Source organism: Gorilla gorilla, chromosome 13, assembly GCF_029281585.2.
Source record: "Gorilla gorilla gorilla isolate KB3781 chromosome 13, NHGRI_mGorGor1-v2.1_pri, whole genome shotgun sequence".
Taxonomy (NCBI): Eukaryota; Metazoa; Chordata; class Mammalia; order Primates; family Hominidae; genus Gorilla; species Gorilla gorilla.
The window spans coordinates 67894150-67912062 of NC_073237.2; the positions used below are offsets into that span (position 1 = coordinate 67894150).

The 17913-nt window shown below is 40.3% G+C and overlaps 1 protein-coding gene across 5 annotated transcripts in view; it reads right to left on the reverse strand.

Annotated features, from left to right (window-relative positions):
• Positions 1-1813: 1813 nt before the first annotated feature.
• Positions 1814-17913, reverse strand: part of CEMIP2 (cell migration inducing hyaluronidase 2) — an 86451-nt gene continuing 70351 nt past the window's right edge. For all 5 annotated transcript variants that reach the window (XM_055350781.2, XM_019034044.4, XM_019034042.4 and 2 more), the window contains 5 exons: positions 16375-16594; positions 12891-12989; positions 8494-8648; positions 4183-4286; positions 1814-3824 (listed from right to left, as the gene is read on the reverse strand). In XM_055350781.2, coding sequence (XP_055206756.2) covers positions 3628-3824; positions 4183-4286; positions 8494-8648; positions 12891-12989; positions 16375-16594 — 775 coding nt within the window. In that variant the 3' untranslated portion in view covers positions 1814-3627. The remainder of the gene's footprint in view (positions 3825-4182; positions 4287-8493; positions 8649-12890; positions 12990-16374; positions 16595-17913) is intronic.

Here is a 17913-nt window from a genome sequence, read left to right on the forward strand (position 1 = left end):
TATTTTTTTTCCCTCCGTGACCTTTTGTTGAAAACTAGCTTAAATAGTGTCTGCTCACATTTCCAGCACACTGGGTTATAACCAAGTTAAGACTAACAGTAATGATACAAATCTGCTGCCCTATTAAAGATCTTTACCTCCAGGGGAATTTCTCAGGTTATTAAACATTGTTTAATAAGTATCTGAAAACCAAATAAGAATTCCAGAAGTAAGCTCCAACTCTGCATGATGAAATTAACAAACATTGTCATCACTGAATCTATGTATTGTGTTTATCTACTAGGAACAACAGAAAAAAACACTTGAACTAACTAAGCTCATTCCTTCTTACTGAAATGCTTCTCAACCAGACACATCCAAACATGACCTCATCTCTTAAGGAATGAAAACCTACTGTAGTTATCTAAAGCACTCAAGCCTCAATCTGTCACTTCATTACCTTCCCCTCCTCAAGACAAAGTAACTCACTTCAATGGCATGAGGATGTGTTTGTCTCTTGATGAAGTTAGAGAACAGAGGAGTCATAAATCCTCTCTTCCCATCCCCGAGTCTAAACATCAGCTTAGAGGCTGCTTTGCAGACATAGTCCATGAGATGGTGCGTCTGCCTTTCATCTTCTTGCCAACACTCTCTTCCAGCCTCTGAAGATAATATATGGCATGCTGACTCAGGTGGAGAGGCAGGAATCACAGCAAAGACTTAAACCCCAGTCTGTGGATACATGAGAGCCCTCTGTGTTTCTCGTCAGCTGGCTGATTTGTGGACGACCACATTTTTGGAGCTCAACCAACTGCTTCACCTGATGGAAAATGCTTACGAACTTATAAATGACCTTTGAATATATTTTCTTGTTAGAAATAGAACAGATTGCTAGCTCCCAATTCCCTGAAATGTATATATCAGTGTATAGAACCAATTTAATGATTTGAGAGGACTGAGGACTAAAAACTGTATTAAAAGCTTCTGTTAAAAAGAGACAATAGAGAAATGCTTTGTTTAGGGCTGGGAGTTTTGTGAGTAATACAGGAAACGCAAATAAAAATAATAGGTAAATGCAATTTCGTTTTAGTCACAAAAAAATTACAGACTGGAGTTAAACAGTGGGCCTATTATATTAGTGCCGTGGTTCCGAAACCTGGCTGCATATTAGAATCATCTGGGGAGCTTTAAAAAAAATTCCAGTGCTCAGGCTGCACCCAACACCAATTAAATCTGAATCTGGGGGGAAGGGAGTAAAGTCCAGGCCTCTATATTTTTTTTAAAGCTCCTCAGGTAATTCCAGTGTGCAGCCAAGATGGAGAAACTCTGCCTTGGAGAATACAGTCCCTGCCCTTCCGAAGCTTACTCTTACAATATTTACTTGGTGGATTCTGTCCACCAAGTGTCTTCCTCACTTCCGTCAGTAACTTCTTTACAGCTGGAATCTGGAATTTTAAATTTTTAGATAGAGATATAAATTCACATACAGGCCAGGCGCGGTGGCTCATGCCTGTAATGCCAACACTTTGGGAGGCCAAAGCAGGAGTATCACTTGAGGTCAGGAGTTCAAGACCAGCCTGGCCAACACGGTGAAACCCCACTTCTACTAAAAATACAAAAATTAGCAGTGCATGGTGGTGAGTGCCTATAATCCCAGCTACTTGGGAGGCTGAGGCAGGAGAATCACTTGAACTTGGGAGGTGGAGGTTGCAGCAAGCTGAGACTGCATCACCTCACTCCAGCCTGGGTGACAGAGCGAGACTCCATCTCAAAAATAATAATAATAACAATAATAAAAAAATAAATAATAAATAAATTCACATACACACATATATAAAATACATGCACACATATTTTTATTTAACTTAGGCCCTGATTATTAGTATATAAAACAGAAAAACCAAGTGCCTTGGTAATTTACATATCTTCTCCAAATCTTTAAAGAACCAAGCTCTAAAAAACACACATAAAGATATTTAAGTCATAAAACACACATACGCACACTCAAACTCTAATGACCTTCAGGAACCATGATCCAATAATATATTTGATAGGTAAGATCTCATTCATCAATATACAAAAAAAAAAACCAGAAAACAAAAAACTAACTTTGATTAAGACATGTGCCCTTAGTAAGGGCACTTACAGTTAGAAAGGTTTATCGATAGCACTCTGAGGTAGCATATTTTGTAAAGTCACAGGGCTGCTCTGCAGTTTCTCCTGGATACAAAGGTAGAGGCCATCAGCCTTTGCCCCTGGAAGAGGAAAGTGAAATTATCTGTACTCATTGCCAGTGTCAGCCTGAACACACTTTCTACCACCCACCCTTGGCCATCCCTCCTCTACACTTTATGCGTGGGGGGTTTAGAACAACATAAAGGCATTTTGCTGCTTCTTTCCTCTTGGTATGGCAGCATCCCAGGCTGTGGAGCCAGTTGCCTCTTGCCGCATGTGATTCACCAGCAGGAGACGCATGCACCCTGTGGAAAGGGAAGCTGGGCATCACAGCACACTTTTTAATTGGCTTTAACATTTCATTAAGTAAGAGTGACTCATTCCTGTAAGGCTTTAAAGAGGTTCATTTCTGAGTATTCTCTCCACGATTCTGACCCTAGAAAGCGCTCCTTTTTTTCCTCCCTGGGTGTAATCATTTTGGGGTATCATTAAGCTTTCTGGGATTTTCCTGGCAGGAGGGTGAACAGAAAAGCTTTAAAAAATCACACAAAACAATAACAAAAATCCCAAGTGCAAGAGCAATACCAAGAACAGACTTCCTTTGTGCAAGTTAAAATGATACAAGTTTACGGTTCAGGAAAAAAACCTACTTCTTAAAACAAAAAAAACAAAACAAAACAAAAAAGGAAATATTCAGTTGAGCTCTGCATTTTAAACACAAATATACAGTCAAAAGAGGCTAAGGATTAAAGCTGCAAAAATGGTCCCAACAGCCTCAGACTTTTGCTGCAGGAAAATTTTTTGCTCAATGGTCACAGATTAAAGGGATATCTAATCCCCAAGAGCCCTTTTGTCCCAATATACTTCCTGTTTGAAAGTTTAACCCTTACAAGTAATTGTTATATAAGTGAATAAAAATAGCACATGTCCAGGCAAAAAAGGGCATGAGCTGGGCCTGAGTTGCCACTTAAAACTGTCATTCAATATCATAGAAAATCCTCAAAGGCTGCCCAGAAACAGGGCCCCAGGCACTGCTGAACATGCCAGCCACCAAGTCAACTGCCACCCGACTGAGCATTAGACTTCAAGTATCCAAGGTGCTACAATATCTGGTCCTCTAAAGACCTCAGGCTGACTCTCAGAAGCCCCCACTCCACCCCACCCCATTATACTAAAAGTAAAAACATTGCTCATGGTCATTACAAAATACGGGGGTGGAAAGTGAGGAATAAGAGATCTGCTCTCTGAATACACCAGCCTTACAAATACAAATAACGTCTTTAACATTTTGTACAACTAGAAGGTGCATGAAGCTGGTATCCAAGCAATGATTTCAAAAGCTTTCTTTTCTCCCCATTCTGTATCAAACTGGAAAATGGTTCCGTTGGGTTAACAGTGTCATTTTAAAATGCCATAAATTAAATAAGTTAGTTCACATTTTTTTTCCCCCAGCACTTAAGTTACAGTTAGTCTCTAATGTGCTTTTGAAGCTTGCTTTAGCAGTTCCAGGTCTCTTCTGCGGACAGTGGTGGCTCTGGGACAACCATATTCGTCCAGCTGCAAAGGTATGAATTGTTCAAGCACCCCAAGGCCCTGTCCAGCAGGACTGGTAAATAGCTTAGTCCATGATGGTTTAAAGTTTCCACTGAATCCCAAAAATATGGTACTCCCTAAAAAAAAAAAAAAAAAGAAAAAAAAGAAAAAGAAAAAAAAATCAATTTTTATAGCTACATTCCAGCAAGAGAATATAGGAGGTGAGTCGGAGGTGAGCAAAACAAAGGCAGCTATTAAAAAACTCTGCACTTCCTTACATCAGCAAATGAACTCTCACCACCCACCTTTTGCCCCAGATAACAAACCACATCCCAACACACTTCCTCTCACATTGTGCCCTTATTTAGAAATCATCTTAATGATACCCACTCCAGCAAACAAGCTCATGAAAATGGTCTGGTAGCTGAATTGCACCATAAAATTACCTATGTTGCTGGCCCTGTAAGAACTTCATGGAATAATACAAATACAAACCTTTGTCATAAAGATGAGCTGGTTTGGCTAATCCCAGAGGTACTAGTAAGTGTGAAATGTTCAGCTGCTTTATTTCTCCTCTTGTGCTCAACAGAACAATGGACCTGTATGTGAAATTTAGAAAGTCAGAGCCAATTTCAATCCTTCAGCATGAGTATCTTTCTATTGAGTATCTTTCTGAACTGACTGCTGAATAGAAATATTAGATAAAAGCAGAACTCCAAAAAGAAAAAAGCCTAGATGATTTTCCATCCAATTCCCACTCTTCCACCCCACCACCATGGGCTTTGCACGTTGCTCTTACAAGGGGTAACGCACACAGAAACCAAGTCATTTACGTAAGTTCACCTAGTGCAGGGCTTCCCAACCCCTGGGCCATGGATGGGTACCAGTAGATTAGGAACCAAGTTGCACAGCAGGAGGTGAGCAGGCGAGCAAACTTCATCTGTATTTACAGCCACCCCCCAACACTTGCATTACAGCCTGAGCTCCGCCTCCTGTCAGGTCAGCTGTGGCATTCAATTCTCACAGGAGCAGAACCCTATTGGGAACTGCACATGTGAAGGATCTAGGTTGTGTGCTCCTGAGAATCTAATGCCCAATGATCTGCTGATCATCACCCCCAGATGGGACCATCTAGTTGCAGGAAAACAAGCTCAGGGCTCCCACTGACTTTACATTATGGTGAGCTGCATAATTATTTCATTATATATTACAATGTAATAATAATAGAAAAAGAGTGCACAGTAAATGTAATGTGCTTCAATCATCCCGAAACCATCCCCCTTCACCTCCGGTCCATGGAAAAATTATCTTCCATGAAACCAGTCCCTGATGTCAAAAAGGCTGGGGACTGCTAACCTAGTGGATGGTCTGGGGCACAGCTCTTTTAGGGAATAGTCTATTGTTGTTGTTGTTGTTTATAATTTGTATAAATTTGTGAGGCACAAGTGCAATTTCATTACATACATAGGATTGCATAGTGGTGAAGTCAGGGCACTTAGGGTATCCATCACCCAAATAATGTACACTGTGCCTATTCAGTAATTTCCTGTCATCCACCCCTCACCCTTCCTTCTCCATTGTCTATCAGGGAGTAAGTCTACTGTAACATGGGAGAATGGTTTTGTTTTGTTTCAAATACTCTATTTATTTAAGTTCTATTATCTATTTATTAAATAAATGGATAAACACAATTCTAAAAATAAATAAATGACTAAATGTGTTTTCCATGGCTTGAATTGCCATTTTTGTCACATAGTAAACCAACACACATACTTGGACCTATCTGTGGATTCTCTGTTCTTCTCTGATCTTGCTCTTCTCTGCCAAAACTATGCTGGCCTATGGCTTCATGGTCCATTTTAATATTTGATAAAAACGAGCCCCTTGTATTACTGTAATTTGTTTATATTTTACTACTTTCTCATTTATTCTTCCAGATGAACTACAGTATCAACTGTCAAGTACAGTAGAAAAGTACCTTTTGGGACACTAATGGAAATGTGTCAAATTTATATTTTGACTAAGTAAATATAATGCACTTGAATCATCCTGAAACCATTCCCCTCCACCTCCAGTCCATGGAAAAATTATCTTCCATGAAACTGGTCCATGAAATTAATATTTATTAATTTTTCCATTCAGAAACAGAGTCTCTTTTATTCAACTTCTGTTGCATATCCTTTAGCAATATATTTAATAATGTATTTATTTTGTGTGTGTGTGTGTGTACATACAAACTCACTGTTTCAAAAACTTTGATCAGAAATGTCCTTGGCCAGCCGGGTGCAGTGGCTCATGCCTTTAATTTCAGCACTTTGGGAGGCTGAGATAAGAGGATCATTTGAGCCCAGGAGTTCAAGACCAGCCTGGGAAACACAGCAAAACTCCATCTCCACAAAAAATTAGAAAAATAACAAAATTAAAAAAAAAAAACAAAACAGCCAGGCTGGTGGTGTGCACTTGTAGTCCCAGCTACTTGGAAGGCTGAAGTAGGAGGGTCACTTAAGCCTGGGAGGTCAAGACTGCATTGAGCTGTGGACACATCACTGCACTCCAGCCTGGGCAACTGTTTTTTGTTTTGTTTTGTTTTTTTAGAGATAGGGTCCTTGCTCTGTCACCCCAGCTGGAATGCAGTGATGCAAGTATAGTTTACTGCAGCCTCAAACTCTTGGGCTCAAGGGATCTTCCTGTCCTAGCCTCCTCAGTAGGTGAGACTACAGGTATATGCCCACATACTCAGATAATTTTTAAATTTTTTATAGAGACAGGGTCTCATTACATTGCCCAGGCTAGTCTTGAACTCCCAGCCTCAAGCAATCGTCCCGCCATGGCCTCCCAAAGTGCTGGGATTATAGGCATGAGCCACTGTGCCTGAACTCTTGGCCAGTATTACTGAAACAAAAATTTTCAAGAACAAATCAGTGTTTAGGGGGCTCTGAGTAGCTCTTATTAATTAAAAGGTAACATTAGATTGATTTATTTTCAGAGTCATCAAGGATACCTACAGGAAGTTGAAATTTGTGTAGTATGTCTTAATGTGGGTCTTGATGGTTCTTAAGATTAAGTACCTTAAGTTTCATGCTGATATGGGTTCTTTATGGTAGTCTTTCTTTCTTTTTTTTTTAGAGACAGAGTCTCGCTCTGTTGCTCAGGCTGGAGTTCAGTGGTACAATCTTGGCTCACTGCAAACTGCCTCCTAGGTTCAAGCAGTTCTCCTGCCTCAGCCTCCCCAGTAGCTGGGATTACAGGTGCCACCAACATGCCGGCTAGTTTTTGTATTTTTAGTAGAGATGAGGTTTCACCATGTTGGCCAGGCTGGTCTCGAACTCCTGACCTCAGGTGATCCTCCTGCCTCAGACTCCCAAAGTGCTGGGATTACAGGTGTGAGCCACCGTGCCTGGCCTACTGTAGTCTTTCTAAAGCAGTGGTGACACAATCTAAAATTAGTGCAGCAGTCTAAGCACGGCTACCCTGCAGACCTGACCTTCTTCAATAGGTCAGAATTACCCATAAGATCATTTACAGGTCACCCCGCAACCCTATACACATAGACACGTGCTCAGTCTCCCTAGAAGTCACTGCCAGTTGCTCCATACCTTCTTAACACTTTGTTAAAATGCAACATACACACTGAATTTCTGCAAACGAAACCTATCTGCATAACCAGAGGCAGATCAAGAAACCGCATTACCAGTACCTTAAAAGCTTTTCTGTTAATGAGTTGGTTTTACCTCTTAAATCTATGGGGTACCTTGCAGGACTACCATGTTGTCCTAAATATTTGTGGTGAGATTTATGTCCTAGATTGTTTTAGGGGAAGTGAGTGCATGTATTTTCAACGTTAGAAAAAATCTTTAAATCCTGCAAGAAAATTGAAGTTGTACAAGTGTCTTAAGCCAGAAGACAGAACTACATATATACATTCAATGTTACATCCAAATAATCCAGTGACTTCACAGAATTTATTGGCATCCGGTTCTATAAAGCATAAGCTATTGGAAAATAATTCTAAAGCTAGATAGGCCTTTAATTTGGGGAAAGCTTAAGTTCCTTCCTTAATGGTTCCATTAAATGAAAGCGGGTATATAAATCAACATCTGCGGCAAAGGCAGAAAACACCCTGAGTTCATCTCCTTGCCTCCAGGCAGGGTCTGACCAACCCAGAAAAAAAAAGGTTTCTCTCCTGTGCAGCTTTCTTCAGAGACATCAAAGAAAACCAATCAGACTAGGGCTCTGTAAGAGCGATTGCACACTCAACCACTTCAAAAATCAATTTACTCTTTTCCAGTCATTTCCAAGTGACCCAGGTGATGACTTGCTGTATCACAATCATAGTGCAATGCTGTCCAAGACCATCAGTGGGACAGAGAGCTGCAAAGGTAAACTGCCTGGAAAATCACTTCAAAATAGTAATAAGCCTTCTGAGGGAGCTGTGGACAAAGTATATCAACTTAATACTAAAAAGTATAATGCTCTGATATTTGTTTTACGAGACTCAAAAAATAAATAAAATAAAAAGTGGGATAGTAATGTTCCAAATAACGAGATTTTTCCTCCGAAGAGCCTTCCCACCGTTTTGCAAAATGTTGCAACATCCAAGTTCTGCCACAGGTAAGCAATGGCTTGTCAATGATAAGCAGCTTAGACGACATGGGCGTCAATCTGAGGTAGGAGAGGAATGAACACCTTGCATAGTGCCCTGAACGTCCAGAGAGTAAAAAATCGGACTTGACCAGGCATTATCAGTTTGGAGCACTCCACATCTTTAAGGTGGCTTTTCCCTGTTACAGCACAAGCTTGACCTACCTTGGAGGGATGCCTGTTTTTAAATACTCTTCAATGCGACTGACATCAGCAAGAGGAAAAACCTTTTTTTCCGTCAAGCGGAATGGAACGCTGCACGGATCCACAACAAGGAGGAGGACGCCTGCACTTCGGAAGGTAAAGTCAGTGCCATTGACCTGAGAATGCAAAAACATCTTCTGCTGTCATCATCATTTTGAGAACATCTGCAGGATGACTCATTTTTCCGGCCCTTTCCCTGTGTCTTCTAAACCCATGATTCAAAGTATATTTCCAAGATTCAAATTGTGTGCTTCACTTGCTTTTTCCTCACCATCTGAAATTGCGCCTGTGTTCCTAGGCACTGCCTATAGATTCTGCCTTGACTGATGTTTGCTGACTGGAGAAGCTGCTTTGAGCAAGGCATGGTGGCCCCCACTCAGCTAAGCAGGGTGACTTCACTCTGAAGTGTTCAAGGTATTCCTTCTTACACACACTCTCACTGGGGTCAAAGCTTTATAAGTCAATGATAGGTGGCTGCCTCTGTACTTCAGCGTAGATGGCTTATTGTCATATTGGTTCAGCAAAAAATACACACACACACATATAAATATGTATCATGCCTTGATCCACAGGAATTCCACGTTAGTTTATATTTGTAGTTTGCTACAAATAATAGCTCTCCTCTGAGATCAAAATGACAAAGTGATAATTTTACCGGAATTTAAGCTACAAAGTACTACTACATTTATTTCACAACTATTGTGAGCTAAATTTTCAAAGTCATCCTCTTTAAATCAGTGGTTTGTGACCTTTTCAAGAAAAAGGAACTCCAGATATTTCCAAATATCATTAATTTCTCAGCCAAAAATGAAGGAGCAAAACAAAACAACTAAGCACTAATTAAACCCATAGGCACTGTTCCTGTTTATAAGGTGTAAAATTATAAAGTATGCTAAAGGCTAACAAAGGAGAAATGTTCTTACCACTACACCTGTCCATGCCTGGGGAAATTATAATATTTAAATTTTACTTCTAATCACTTTTGATCTCACTGGTATTCAAAATGGCACTTTAAGGCCAGGTATGGTGGCTTATGCCTGTAATCCAATCCCAGCACTTTGGGAGGTTGAGGTGGGTGAATCACCTGAGGTTAGGAGTTCAAGACCATCCTGACCAACAAGGTGAAACTCCAGCTCTACTTAGAGATACACCGGGCGTGGTGGTGCATGCCTGTGATCCCAGCTACTTGGGAGGCTGAGGCAGGAGAATCATTTGAACCCAGGAGGCGGAGGCTGCAGTGAGCGGAGATGGTGCCACTGCATTCCAGCCTGGGTGACAGAGTGAGACTCTGTCTCAAGAAAAAAAAAAAAAAAAAAGCCCTTTAGCTAATTGCACCAATCCAGTGAAAATAGTTCTGGAAGCATTTGAAGTAAATTTTATATGTGGAAAGACTAGACATGATTTCCTTATGTTTTTAAATCTCACTACTTAAAATTGAGGTACATTTAAGAAAAAAAATACCTAACAGTCCTCAACATATTCAGACTGCCCCCATGAAAAGTATCCCCAAAGCCTGTTGCTTAAAAAACCCACAATACTTTCCATGAAAACTAAAGCAAAGCAAGGTACTGTGGCCCATGCTTGTGATCTCAGCTACTTGGGAGGCTGAGGTAGAAGGGTCACCTGAGTCTAGGAGTTCAAGGTCAACCTGGGCAACATAGCAAGACACTGTCTTAAAAAAAAACCCCAAACCAGCTGGGTGCAGTGGCTCATGCCTGCAATCCCAACACTCTGGGAGGCCAAGGAGGGTGGATCACCTGAGGTCAGGAGTTCAAGACCAGCCCCCTGGCCAACATGGTGAAACCCCATCTCTACTAAAAATAAAAAAATTAGCTGGGCATGGTGCCTAGCACCTGTAATCCCAGTTACTCGGGAGGCTGAGGCTGGAGAATCTCTTGAACCCGGAAGGCAGAGGTTGCAGTGAGCCAAGATCAAGCCACTGCACTTCAGCTTGGATGACAGAGCAAGACTCTGTCTTAAAAAAAAAAAGGAAAAAAAAAAAAAAAACAACCAAAAAACCCTAATGCAATCCCAGATCTTAGGGAAGAGTTTTCAGATAATGAATGTAAAAAGTATTGGGGATAAATATGACTTTTCTAGAGTCCCAGGCACCCAGTGTGTAACAACAGAGTCAAACAATGTTTTCAGACTCTGGGGCATAGCCTGCCTGAGATTTTTTTCTTTTTTTGGCAAAACGCTCTTCCCATCTCTGTCTCTCTCTCTCTCTCTCTCTCTCTTTCTCTCTATTACCTAGTAACCTACTAGAACAGTGACACTCAGCACCCACCTGCTTCCCTCATGCAACTCCCACCAGTTACCATGCTAACAGGCTGGGATCAGGTTCCTCATGTAGCTGACTGCATTCAGATGCTGAGCTAGCAAATTTCATGCCAATAAAATTACATCACGGGTGTATTACAAAATGCAGGACTGCTAAAGGAGGGGAACAAGCATAAACACAGACTTGAAGAATCTTTAACCTGGTGTGGTGGCTCACACCTGTAATCCAAGCACTTTGGAAGGCCAAGGCAGGAAGATCACTTGAGCCCAGGAGTTCAAGACTAGCCTGAGCAACACAGTAGGACTCCATCTCTATAAAAAATATTTTAAAAATTAACCAAGTGGGACTAAAGCATGTGCCTTTAGTCCCAGCTACGTGGGAGGATCAATTTAGCCTGGGAGGTGGAGGGTGCAGTGAGCTGAGATTGCGCCACCGCACTCTGGCCTGGGTGAAGAGGGAGACCCTATCTCAAAAACAAACAAACAAACAAACAAACAAACAGACAACAACAACAACAACAAAAACCAAGAATCTTTGAGCTACAGTTACATAGGGATAGTCTTAATTCAGAGTTGTGAAGTAGAACTTAAGTTCCGGAGCTGGATGGTAGTGATGGTTGTACAACAGTATGAATGGACTTCATGCCACTGAACTGCCCACTTGAGAATGGTTAAGATAGTAAAGTTTATGTGTACTTTATGACAATAAAAAAATTAAGAAAAAAAAGTAAAATTTAATTTTCTCCACATATATATGGATTTGTGATTATGTTGCCCACCACTAAAAAAACCAAGCCCCTAAAAAGACCACATAAGATGGCACAGGACTTGGCTGAGTATTACTTGAAAGGCTGGATACCTGTCACCCAAAGAGTTCTTTGTATGGTGGCACCTAGGTCAACCTGATTTTGGACAGGCCACATGCTGAGACCTGGTTCTCAGTGGCTAACCTTGCTCTATGCGCAAATGCTAGTGTTGACACTGCAACTCATGTCTATACTTCCATCAAGCCACTTAGAAAAGACAACTAACACTTTGCATCTTCATTTTCCTCAACTGAAAAAATAGAGAAGAGGCAACCTTAAAATAAAAGGCCGAAGAGATGTTAAAACTTTCATTTCCCATATCTTAAACAATCTTGAAGCTTATTTTAAGTTTCAAAGAATAAGGTTAATGAATAAACACAATCTACTCAGGAAAAAAAATTTCTTAAATGTATTTAAAAATACAAATGTTTAGGAGGTATTTATACCTCTATCGTATTGCTTGCTACCAACAATAGAAAATGTGATGACAAACCAGTGACTATAGCCAGAAGTAATTCATGTCACCAAGATAGAAGATAAAAGCAAGAAGCTGTGACGGTGTACACATCTGCTTTGGTCTGAATGTCTGTGTCCTGCCAAATATTTCTATGTTGAAATCCTAATCTCCAAGGTAACAGTATTAGCAGGTAGAATCTTTGGGAAGCGATCAGGACACAACAGTGTAACCCCCATGAATGGGATCAGTGCTGTTATAAAAGAAGCCTGAGAGAGACCCCTGGACCGTTCTACCCTGTGAGGACGCAGTGAGAAGGTGCCATCTATGAACCAGGCTCACCAGACACTCAATTTGCTGGTGCCTTGCCCTTGGACTTTCCAGCCTCCAGAACTGTGAGAAATAAATTTCTGTTGTTTATTTTTATTTATTTATTTATTTATTTTGGAGACAGAGTCTCACTCTGTTGCACAGGCTGGAGTGCAGTGGCGCGATCTCGGCTCACTGCAGTCTCCGCCTCCCGGGTTCAGGCCATTCTCCTGCCTCAGCCTCCCGAGTAGCTGGGACTACAGGCACCCACCCGCCTCTACGCCCGGCTAATTTTTTGTATTTTTAGTAGAGACAGGGTTTCACCATGTTAGCCAGGGCGGTCTCGATCTCCTAACCTTATGATCTGCCCACCTTGGCCTCCCAAAGTGCTGGGATCACAGGTGTGAGCCACCTCACCCAGCCAATTTCTGTTGTTTATAAGCTACCTAGTTTATGGCATTTTGTTATACCACCTAGAACAGACTAAGACAACACCAGATGGTACTTACAGAAATAACAGACGGGTCTCCACGCTGGGTTTCTGCTTTATCAGGTGACTGGAATTGCACAGGGAGGTAACTTTTATGAGGATCACTAGTAAACACCACCTAGACAGAGAAGAAGTTCCATATTTATGGCAACTCTTACCTTCCTCCAAAAGGTTCCCTCAATATAAAGTTAATTATAATTAAAGCCAGTGGTTGTATTTCTTATTCTGAACTTTTTGTACATATTTCATGACCTAGAATTCCATCTTGATATTCTTAACACAGTAAGTATATATTTGTTCCTCATTTTCTGGAGCAATCCCAGTTTCAAATAAATATTATTCTTGTTGTTCACTTCAGTTCCATAACTGATTAAATAAATGTGCTTTGTATTTATATTTAAATCTTTGTAAACATTTTATGGAAAAACAGGCACAAATATTTTTTAAAGTTTTTTTCAGACCATGGTCCCTCAGTCACTCTAGGAACGAGGAAAGAAGTGTAGATAACAAGGACTACCCTGTTAAGAAACGTTTACTAACTTTGAACATGCGCAGGTCTCAACTCCTCTTTGTGACCTGCAAGGCATTCCATAAACAGAGTTGTGCCTTATAGACAGGCCCCTATTTTTCCCTGTTCTGTTACACTCAGGCAGGGCCTCACTTTCCCACAAGCACTCCACCCTCTTCCTTGCCACTCTGCTTTTGCTGATGCTGTTCCCTTCCCAAGAACGCCCTTCCCTTTTCCCTGTACTCCTCCAAATTACTCCCAGTCTCCAAAACCTGTCTCCTCCCTAAGGGCTCTCTTCTCATTCAAAGACACTTAACTCTCACACAGTTTAACACTTAGAGGTACACTGTCCATACAAACCAATGTTAAAAACTTCCCTGCATGAATAAACAATCAGCCGGGCATGGTAGTTCATGCCTGTAATCCCAGCGCTTTGGGGGGCTGAGATGGGTGGATCACCTTAGGTCCAGAGTTCAAGACCAGCCTGGTCAACATGGCGAACTCCAGTCTCTATTAAAAATACAAAAATCAGCCAGGCAGGTGGTACACATCTGTAGTTCCAGCTACTTGGGAGGCTGAGGCAGGAGAACTGCTTGAGCCTGGGAGATGAAGGTTGCAGTGAGCTGAGATCGTACCACTGCTCTCTAGCCTGGGCGACAGAGTGAGACTCCATCTCAAAAAAAAAACAAAAAACAAAAAATAAACAGTCAAAATGATCCCAAGTCGGAAGCTGGGTAGTTCTTTGAAGTCTCCAAGTTTGGGGTCAAAAATTCCTATGAATTTTCCTATTTACTCCTAATATACATGTGTTTGGTTTTGACAGTCAGAACAAAAATTAGGCCGGGCATGGTAGTTCACATCTCTAATCCCAACAATTTGGGAGGCCAAAGTGGGAGGATCGCTTGAGCCCAGGACTTTGAGACCAGCCTAGGCAACATAGTGAGACCCCACCTCTATATTTAAGAAAAAAAAAATTACCCACAAATTTTCAAGTAAAAGTGATGTTCCCAGCGACTTCAACTACTTTGCAACTGCACAAAGTCAGTAATCAATACATTTAAAAAAAATGAATTCTGATCAATGCTTCACACACAAAAGATAAAGAATGCTAAGTATGAGTGCATGGAATCATTTAACAACATAGGCCTAGAATATTTCCAATGTTAATTAAATTATTTTTATAAGTTATAATGTTTATTATAAATTATACAAAGTCTCTTCAGTATTGAAGGGTCTTAACAAATCCAGCTTGAGAATTAGGCTGGAAAATTTACTTCCCCACAAAGACTATCTCAAAATGTCACTTTAACAGTCAGATTATTATATCAGCCTGGCAAGGAATCATATAACTTTCATATGCAGGGTTGTTTTTGTTGTTGTTGGTTTCTCTGGTTGGTTTATTTTTGATTTTACTTGTATGAGAGAATAGAGGTGGCTCAGAAATATGAGAGACTAAGACTGTGATAGTAGAGTTGCCATTAAAAAAAAAAAAAAAATTGGCCAGTGCAGAGGCTTACACCTGTAATCCCAGTACTTTGGGAAGCCGAGACGGACAGATCACTTGAGGTCAGGAGTTAGAGACTAGCCTGGGAGATATGGCAAAACCCCATCTCTAGTAAAAATACAAAAATTAGCCAGGTGTGGTCACATGCACCTGTAGTCCCAGCTACTCAGGAGGCTGAGGGAGGAGAATCCCTTGAACCCGGGAGGCAAAGTTGCAGTGAGTCGAGATCATGCCACTGCACTCCAGCCTGGGCAACAGAGAGAGACTCCATCTCAACAACAACAACAAAAAGCAAAACAAAACAAAAAAAGACTTATACATTCTAGTGGGAAACACAAATCCACCTCTTTCTTCCTGCTCTTACTGCCATGAATGGATATAAATAATGAAAAAAAAAAAAGAGAGAGAAATATGGAACTTATTAGTGGAAGTAATTTTGTTTTCTTAAATCACTTAGAATAGTAAGAAATGAAAAGAAAGATTTAGTTTTCTCCATATTAATAGGCAGTATGCATATTTGTGGTAATTATTGCTTTTTTAAAAAAATTATCAGTGGAACTCAAATGTGAACATGTATCAGAATCAGCTGCAGGGTTGGTTAAAATAGATTGCCAGGCCCCAGCCCCACAGTTGCTGACTCAGTAGGATGAGGGTTGGGCCCAAGAATTCCTATTTTCTACAAGTTTCCAGGGGATCCTGATGCTGCTGGTCTGGGGGTCACACTTTGAGAACCATTTCCCTTAGCCCATATTTGTTTGTGTGAAATATAAATCAGGGCAGCTCCATCGTTTGTTTTTTCACTTGGAACTATCTGATTTCCTTTGGAACCCCTTCTGTATGCCCAATTTTAGTTTGTATTTTGGGTTCACTTTCATTGCAGTGCTTTCTTGAGATCCAGTAGGCGGCCATCTAATCAAGAATGTTAGAAGAAGCATTTTCATTTCTAACCAAAGTCAGTCTGTACTTTTTTTAAAAATAAAAATGATAGAGTGATGTGATAGTCTGTACTTTAATTACAGATAGAAATAATAGCATACGCTTCAAAAATAAGAGCGGATTTCCACCTTATAAAAAGGAAACAATTTTCATATTAGCTGTATTTTTGAAAAGAAATTTCACACTGTGCCAACAAAACAAAGTATCTTTTTTACATCACTAGCATGTAAATCCAACAGTCATATTGCAACAGAATCAAACATCTGAGAAAGAAATAAAATGAGGACCAACATAGCAACCTCTAATTTCAAACTGTGGAAAATCTGCAGTTGTTCAGGGTAAACTGACGTATCACAGGAGCAAGTATCTCTGTCATAAATTTGAACTAGTTTGCTTCTTACGTGCTTCACATTTTAGCATGGGCCAAAATTCAGGAGATGCCATGCAATGTCCATAAATGGGCAATATAGATGTTTCAAAGAAAAGTGCTCCTATTGCAAAGAAACCCTCTGACTTTTTCTCCTTGGCCACAGACCACTTTTCATCCTTGTTTACCTGCCGAGTGCCACAGCCTTGACAGAGTCCAGTGAGCATGGCCGGCATCCGCTTGACCACTGATGGCTTTCTGTAGTACTGTGGGTATGCTTTGGCCATGCAGTTACTGATGTCCTTTGAGTCTGTGGCTGCCTGGATCTTGACTCTTTCACATCCCTGAGATGAACAGTAACTGTGGCCATGCCTGTGGCTTTTGGCTTTGAGATACAAAAACAGTAACCTGCACAAAACAGAAACCAATCCACGTAGTTAGACTTATTCTCAAAAACTTACAAAATTCCTCAAATCAGCTCATGGCCAAAAGGGATATTCCTCCAATTAGTAACTTTTCCTTAAAACATAAATTACAAAATGAATAGTTATTTCTGTTTTCTTTCTATCCTTCAAGGGTCCTAAGTCAAATGCAGTAACACTTTAGGAAATATTTCATACCCTGCTTCCATTGTTGTGGAACATATCAAAGCTGATTTCTGGTTTGAATTAGTTCGATAGGTTAATTTGGGGGGATGAAATTTGGTTTGGCTCAAAAATTCCTTGGAACACTTTATACATAATGTGTTGAGTTTAGGATTTGGTAAATTAGTGGGGTTCATTCTTTTTGTTGTTCTCGTTCATAAATCATTTTGGTTAAGGCATAAAACTGAAATAATAAAAACAGGAACTGTGACTTCTTTGGCTAAGGCCAAGATAAAGTCTCAAATCAATTCCTGTGATATTTATGAAGAGCAGATGGACCTGGGTTCCTTCGGTCTATATTAGGGCCAAAACCAGGCAAAATGAACAGTCCATCCCACCCATTCTGAATTATCTTCCCACTGCCAAGATGAATGAAAAAGTCTAACTTCCAGGTAGCAGTTCAATCTCTATCAGCAAACCCAGTCCTTCCAAACCAAAGGAAGTCAAGATTCTAAAAAAACTTGATCAAGTGTGACTGATTACTAGAGATGAAGAATTCACATTTTAATGAGGTCAATAAACAGTACAAAGTTGAGATTATGAGGTATAAATCAGCTCAAATGGCACGCTGAGTATCTCTAGGACTGAGAGCATTAAAAAAAAAAAAAAAAGGCAAAACCCACAATTACTTTTGCACCAATCTAATAAAAAGAATTAGGACCTCAGGATTCTTGAAATACTCAGATCAGAAAGTATTTTACATCTTTTTACACTTTTAATCATTAACTTGTCACCAGACTATCCTTCCAAATGTGGATATTCTTTTTATTCTTGTGGAAGATCAAATGGGAATCTGGAAGTTCTATCATCTACAGAATGAAAGTCCAGGTAGTTGTTTAAGTCTAATCAAAAATTGAAAATCAATGCTGGGTGTGGTGGCAGCAGCTACTTGTGAGGCTGAGGTGGGAGGATCACTTGAGCCCAGGAGATCAAGGCTATAGTGTACCACAACTATGCCTGTGAATTGCACTCCAGCCTGGGCAACATAGGGATACACCATCTCTTAAAAAAAAAAAAAAAAAAAAAGAAAGAAAGAAAAAGAAAAATTAAAAATTGGAGACAATTATGACAATAAAACTTTTA